Genomic DNA, 7503 nt, shown 5'->3' on the forward strand with positions numbered 1-7503 from the left:
CATTTTATGTTGTCATTTGCTCATTTGGAGTCTGTTTTATTTCAGTGTGACTGTTTGTAGACCTGATCTTGTCGCTGTTGAATGTGCTTTAAATGATGTGTCTGACTCTGTGCATATTAAAACATTCTCAGATTGATCATTCTCTGATGTACAAGAAGAAAAAAATAAAAAGTTGTTTCCAGAAACACAAGTGAAAAATCACAAAATCAGGAATGATTAATTTGATCGTGTGCATTATATTTATGTATAAATCTGTATTCTGAATAGTTAGCATTATATGTCTATAATGAGTATAATGAGTATTGAGAAAGTCAGGTGATGAGGTAAGGTTATCGTTTTAGCTTTTTATTTTGTAGCTTTAATAAAAAAATGAAAGAACATCAAACAGACAAACTAAAACTTAGGACAGTTTACATCCTTTAAAACTGTGATTTATTTGCTTTGTTGTTGTGCTATAATTACATTGCACCTTGTTGCTATTGATTTTAAACATATTAATCAATGCAAAAATTAGGAGTAACGTAAAATCATGAAATAAAATGATAAAATAGACAAAATAGATATTTATAACTATTAATTTTTATTTTTATTTCATATTTTGTTATTCACAATATATGCCATTTACAGATTTAATCTAAAATAGTCCTGTCTGCTGTCTTTCAGAGGGAATTCTGAACAATGCCAGGGATACAAGTGTCATGGATACTCTACCACTGAATGGTAACCATGGCAACAGCTACAACATGGCCAGCGGCGAGTACATGAGCGACTGCGTGCAGATCATTGACCGCGGCTACAACCACAAGGAGACCACGCTGGAGAAGAAGATCCTGAAGGAGCTCACCTCCAACTACATCCCTTCCTACCTGAACAACCACGAGCGATCCAGCGAGCAGAACCGGAACCTCATGAACAAGCTGGCGAACAACGTCGGCGTCGGCGTCAGTGGCGGTGGCGGCGCCAAGGGCGACGAGCCTGCCGCCCTCGACAACCCCGTCCCTTTCACCCGCGAGGAGGCCCTGGGCCTGGAGCTGATCCGGGAGGAGTCCAACGCCCCCTTGCTGCCACAGCGGATGCAGTCCGCCGAGAACCACCAGCCACACCACTTCTCCAGGAGGAGGATCCCCCAGGAGAACAGCGAGAGCTTTTTCCCCCTGCTCACCAACGAACAGACGGAGGAGTCTCAGTCGCCACACAGGGACTCTCTCTACACCAGCATGCCCGTGCTCACTGGCTCGCCCGACGCGGAAACCAACGACGCCAAGGACGAGGGAGAGCTTCCGACAAGTAAAAGCGCCGACGTGGACGATGTTTACTATAAAAGTATGCCAAACTTGGGCTCCAGGAACCACATCCACGAGCTGCATACTTACTACCAAATGGGCAGGGGCAGCAGTGATGGATTTATAGTTCCTCCCAACAAAGAAGATTTGTCCCCTGAGGAACCCCTCCAAGAGCCTTCCCACCTGGTCACTAGCCTATAGAGGGCAGTTCGCTCCCCATGGTTTCTTGTTCTGATCAACCGTTTGCAGTGGTGAACTTTTTTTTCTTTCTCTCTCTGTGTCGTTAATGCCATTCAATTACTGAACAAAAGAGACAAGACATAGACGTTCGATGGCTTAAGACTCTGTGGTTTCTTTCACTCGAGAGGAGAACAGACGAACTGATGTTATTACTTACCTACTTATTCCACTGGCTACACTAAGCCCGTTGTGTTTCCGGGAAGCATAGGTTACACTTCCTGGTCCATCTGGAGTCTCGCAAAGGATGCACCTAATGTCCTCAGTCTGTTGTCTTCTGGACCATCCCCCTAGAGGCTCTCTTCAACGTTTGAAGAAGGAACTGCATTCTAAGGAGCTCATCTCTGCAATGATTTTTTTGTGGACATCCCAAAGGAATTACAAAAGGCCCAAAACTGTCTACCATTAGTTGAGTGTGTAGAATAAAGAAAAAACAAACACAAAAAACAATCAAAAACTATTTTTATTATACTTCTGTATCCATACTGGCTTTTTAAAGTTTCTTCCTATCTGGTGTATCACAGCGGATTTTGCTGTGACGTTCCTGCGAGTTAAGCAAAACTTTGTTTTCGGGAAAAAAAAAAAATGTAACTCCATCATATATGCTGAAAAGAGCATATTTTATGTTTTTTCCTGTAATAATTCCAACTATTAAAGGACAAAAAACTAATTACAGAGAATTATAATGAATTTCTATGTAACTGTACAGATACTAGCATTGCACATAATAGTACGCTTTTTATGTTTCCTCCAAAGCCTTTGTCTCTGTAAATGTACTAATTGACAGTTTTCTTTCTGTTGTGCTGGTCTTGCAGGTTTACTCTACCAGTAGGAGCATTTTTTTTTTCCTTTTTCCTTTATCATGTTTCCTATGAACAAACAAGAACTGAGCAGGCACTGTTTGATGGCTGTGGCTAATTTGCTGGTCTTTTGCTCTCGTGTGGTCAAACGAGGTACTGCCATTCACTGCCGGGGAGCCGCTCACCCAGCGATCGAGTGAGCGAATCATTCAGTCAGTAGGGGACACTACCGTTTTTGGGGCTGCTGCTCCAAAAACAATCACTGAACAAACACTTTGCAATGATCATTCTCTTGAAATGTTTCCAGAACTATTTTTAGTTTCACCATGGAAGGCAGACCATAGTAGTCTAAGCCATGAGCAAGATGCAGAAAAGCACTATGGGGGTAGGAAGTGCACTTCCGGGTAAAGGTAGATTTTCTGTGGGAAATGTCACAGTGTTCATCCCAAAAGAGAGCTGGCCCACCCTGTCTTCTGTAGACTGAAATAGGATTTTGTAAACATATTTAGTGGCAGTGAAACAAACATGGTTGTGCATCATCAGTAATCCAAGCTAGATACTTCCAGTGATATCACCTCTGCGGACAAATAAAGGTCTTCATTCTTAAGGGTGGAGCTAATGCTTATGAGTTTGAGAACAAATACTATGTTGATACGCACTAGGCACTTGTAAAAAGATGTAATATGAAAATATAAATTCTGGAGATAGCAAACTGGAAATGGCTCTTTTTCTTCCCCTGACAGAAACATTATTTATTGGTTTAAAAAAGGCAAAAGAAATGGAAAAATGGGTGGGAAAAAATACTGCAGCACATTTTAGGTTTTTTTGTTATTTTGGTTTATGGTTATTTATTCGTTTTGTATGGTTTTCAAGTTAAATGACCTCATAACTAATACTTGTTGTAAAAGTGAAACTTGTTTGCCAACAAATAAATTACTGATGACGATTTACAACATAATAATCACAAAGGGTTTAATTTTTATTTTTTTCCCCTCTGAGCACTGTTATCAGGTATGATTAGCATATGAATCATATAAAACATCAGAAGGAATGAAAACATTGATATATAGAACCTGAGACTAGTCAGGGCTGCTTGAGATGTGTGACTCCTTTATCCCTCACAGATGACTCCGTTTCTGTGGGTCGTTTAAAAAATTTATATATGAGACAGTAATGCAAAAAAAAAGCAAAACAAAGAACAGAAATGAGAGATTGGTCTTATAACTAAGACGGCCTTTTGTGTATAGTTGCATCTCATGATTGTTTCCCTGACCCGCATAATCCACCCACAAGCCCACAGCACATTGCTTTACAGCAGATGTCACTAAATTTCAGTGTAATTGTTGCTTTGCTCTTTGTTTCTGTGTAACAATCAGCGTGCTCTGGGGGTAAGTTCAGGTAGTTTTACCACATTTTTACCATGTCATTAACCTGAGTTGTAAAGTGTAAGTGACAAGCCAACATCTAAATAATGCACACCAGGCCTTTACTAATCGAACATTCTCCATTGAGAGATACCGACAATTTGAAATAGAGACGCAGGGTTCATCCAATGAGGAAAACAGTTCAATCATACTGTGCAGTACTTTGCTTGTCATTTCACTTTCTTTCAGGCAAACTTCTGTTCAGATTTTTCTCTCTCATTTATTTTTAATAATGAAATATAATTGAGGAAGGCCATTCGAATAGCATGCTGTACACAATTTCAAAATGAAACCTCTTCCTAAAAAAAAAAATTAAAAGGAAAAAAAAAAATGAAACCAAACAATGCAACGTGTGGAGCTAAAGTAATTTGCATTGCCAATTACTTTGAAGAAAATATGAATCCTCTCTTGTCTCACTATGATATGATCATTTGCGGAGGAAAAGAACAATGCTGCACACTCTGCCTTCCACTTGACTTTAAGGACGAGGAAAAGTGATGGTAAATAATGAGCTGGTTTGTTGTAATTTTAAAGTCTGATTTGTTGAACCTATTACAAATAATACATATGTAAATGTTTGTTTTGGTATATTTGTATTGAACAAATAAAAGTATCAAAGGTGCCCTTTAAACCTTGATTTCTGGCTGAACAAGTATATTGGATGTAACCTGTTTTTCATTATGATTTATTAGCAGTCATTATTATTAGCTTAGTAGCCACCCTTATATAGGGTGTTACTGTTTAGCTTGTACTTCCTAGGTGTCAGTTCAGTGTATGCATCTGAATATTTACTGAAGCAATTCAGGTTATGTATCTTGGCCCTCACATGTGAATCAGACTCAGAGCTCTCATGTCAAAAGCACTGTTTGCCCACTACATCAGAGCTATATGCAAAAAGTGAAAAGGCCTTAACCATTGAAAGCTCAATCATGAAATATTCAAGTATCGCAAGCACCCCGTATTCAAATCCACCTTTTTTATCACCCTTGGGATGATGCTCTTTGAAGTCAGGGAAAAAAGCAAATGTCCCCATTGTTCTCTGTCATTAGTAATTATGAGACGTTTACCACACAAAGGTATCTGGGGAGGAATGGATTCGGGTTCACTGCAAGGGAGACAAACCTGACTGCAGTAAGCCTTTCCATTGACAGGCGATGCTGAACATCAGTTTCCACCTGCAAGTCACCGATTTGCTTGAAGCCAGTGCCACTGTGGGAGGATGCCTCTTTTTTCCTTTACCGAATGAACGCAAGACCCATACGGCAAATAATGGGCAACAATGCTGTAATAGTATGCTATTATATTCATGCTAAACTTTCCATGCGTATGACAATATCTTACTTTGGTACAACTAGTACAATGCCTGTGTGATGACACAAAGGAATCGGTGGCATTCACCTGTATAGTTTATGCTTAGGCACAATTGACATGAGCCGCCCACCTCATTCGATAATGAGGAGGAGTCAGAGTCAGGCTGAAAATGCAAGCCTGCAGGGAAGGAGAGAGGTGCATGCTGGGTAGCCTCATGCTGTGAGTGGTCTGCGGCTGAGTGGATCTGCATTTTATCGGGGAGTGCGTTGGCACACCCTCAGCCTCCACTTTGGCAAGAGCCGCAGCTTCCTGCGTGTCATTTTGACTGGTGTTTGCAAAGTGAGGAGTTAATGAAATCTGCTGAAAAGTGACTCCTGCCAACCTCGAGATTATTAATGACTCATTTCAAGAGCTTGTACAGTATCGGGCTTCAGACAGCCGCTCTGTGCACCTGCTTACTCTGCACAAAGCGCACTCGCAGGCTAAACACGCCGTCATAACTTCGCAGGATCTGCCTTGTAAATGAAATTCATGACCTTTCCAATAACATTTATCCAAGCGGAGGCTCACGTGGCCGCGGATACTTTGCTCTTGTAAAGAAACCTACGCGACAGTAGCCGCACTGAATATCTGGTAAGCGTTGTCCCGCCCTACCCCCCACCCGACCAATAATGGTGAGGAGAATCTGTTTATGTGTGAAAATGTCAAACATGGGTCACTGTGCTTGGATCACTTCAGCTCGATTGCTTTTCACTTCAGCTGACATTATATGCACTGCTTTGTTTTCTTTATCTTAATACTATTTAAGTGAAGTGCTTGCGATTCTAACATTTAAAGGGCACTGTTGTCTGGGAGAAAATTAAAAAAAGTGAAATCATTGAATTACCTCATAATTATAATTTAACAGGCATATCTGCTTGGAGCTTGATATGAATTTATTTTGTGCATTAAAATGAGTATAGGAAAATAAACCTCATGGGAAGTGCTTAGCTGGAGGTACAGAGCACAATTCAAGTTAATAGACTGCACAAGGCAGATTGTTCAGTATACTCAGCCAGCCAACTGCATGTATTTGTGGACTGACAAGCACCTCCTTTACTGGCAAAGCAAAAGAAACCATTGAACTACCTAATACAACACTAAATTGAACACACCGTGGGAGTTTTCTCAGTATTAGCTGTGTTACACCAGTCTGATGACTTCCAGGCTCTGGATGTTCCAATGTAACACTGTCTGAACTCAGAAATGTAAAACTACAAAACTTTTTTTTTTTTTAAGCAAGAACAAGCATTCATAATTAATCATGTAAAAAAAAAAACTTAACAACAGAAAAAAACATGGAAGTTCCACTGCCTTGGAAGTTATCTTTTCGTGAAAGCTTTTGCAACCGTGACATGAAAAATGATCAGCAGCGATCATAAGATTGATCTATTTTGAATCTTGGTACGCCGGTGGCAGATGATTAAAGATAGTTGTTGAAGATATATTTGAGATGCTTGATTACTTCCTGAGCTAATTCATGCATTACATCAAACGCACTGCCAGAGGAATATTTCAAGGAAGCCATTCCTTAGCAGCATGTGTAAATAACGCTCTGTGCTTCGAGCACTTTGATGTTCATTTGAGCTTTGTGAACTCAGAGCATGCAAAAACATTTTAAAAACCTCTACAAACCCTCCTGATCAGCAGAGAAAACAACATTTTGTAATCTGCGTGGGGTCATTTTTAAAGAATAATAAACATAAAAAAATTATGAAAGAGTTCTTCTGGACGTCTAGACATTTTCGCCTCTGGTGAATATCCCTGAATATCTCTTAATGTTTTCAAATGATGTAAATGGCTATATTGCCTCAGGAATTTGTTCCTGCTCTGTTTCCTACGGTCTGGATGGTCGCAAGATTTCCATAAATGTCACACACAAACTAGCATTCACTTGTATTGTACTAGACAAGGTTCTTAGTGCGCTAGGCAAGTGTTCACAATATCCACTAGACCCCTACGCATGCAGAGCCTGGTTAGAAGTCACTGTTTTCAGACCAGCGGACTTCAGGTTGGATTTCAAAGTTATTTTCTAGAATAGCTATAAAAGAATGAAAAACATGTAGAACCACCACGACATTGATTTTAAAACTGAAATAACAATGTAAGCATGCTTTCAAACATAATGGTGTGGGCTAAGTGAATGGCCTCTGCGGTTGTGGTTGCCACAGTTTGCAGTAACACAGCTCTGCCCCGCCCAAACTCTGGCTGCGAGTCTTTCCTGCAAAACAAGCCAGTCAGCTATCTCTATCTGCGTACATTTGAGGAGGGTACGCATCTCTCTCTCTCGCATATTAACATGTCAAATACCTTTGGGTATACTTCCAGGGCTCCAGCTCTGTGTGCTGTCTACTTGTGAATGTTTAATGAGTGAAAAGGTTGTCAGCAGCAGTGACTGTGTGTGAGCGC

General features: G+C 40.4%; 1 protein-coding gene across 5 annotated transcripts in view; it reads left to right on the forward strand.

The window, feature by feature from the left end:
* Positions 1–1953, forward strand: part of adgrl3.1 (adhesion G protein-coupled receptor L3.1) — a 208470-nt gene extending 206517 nt beyond the window's left edge. For 3 of the 5 annotated variants that reach the window (XM_036516462.1, XM_036516463.1, XM_036516464.1), the window contains one exon: positions 664–1953. In XM_036516462.1, the coding sequence (XP_036372355.1) occupies positions 664–1484 (821 nt within the window). In that variant the 3' untranslated portion in view covers positions 1485–1953. The remainder of the gene's footprint in view (positions 1–663) is intronic. The other 2 variants (XM_036516465.1, XM_036516466.1) reach the window with 1 other exon arrangement.
* Positions 1954–7503: the final 5550 nt, after the last annotated feature.

Source organism: Megalops cyprinoides, chromosome 22 (assembly GCF_013368585.1).
Source record: "Megalops cyprinoides isolate fMegCyp1 chromosome 22, fMegCyp1.pri, whole genome shotgun sequence".
Taxonomy (NCBI): Eukaryota; Metazoa; Chordata; class Actinopteri; order Elopiformes; family Megalopidae; genus Megalops; species Megalops cyprinoides.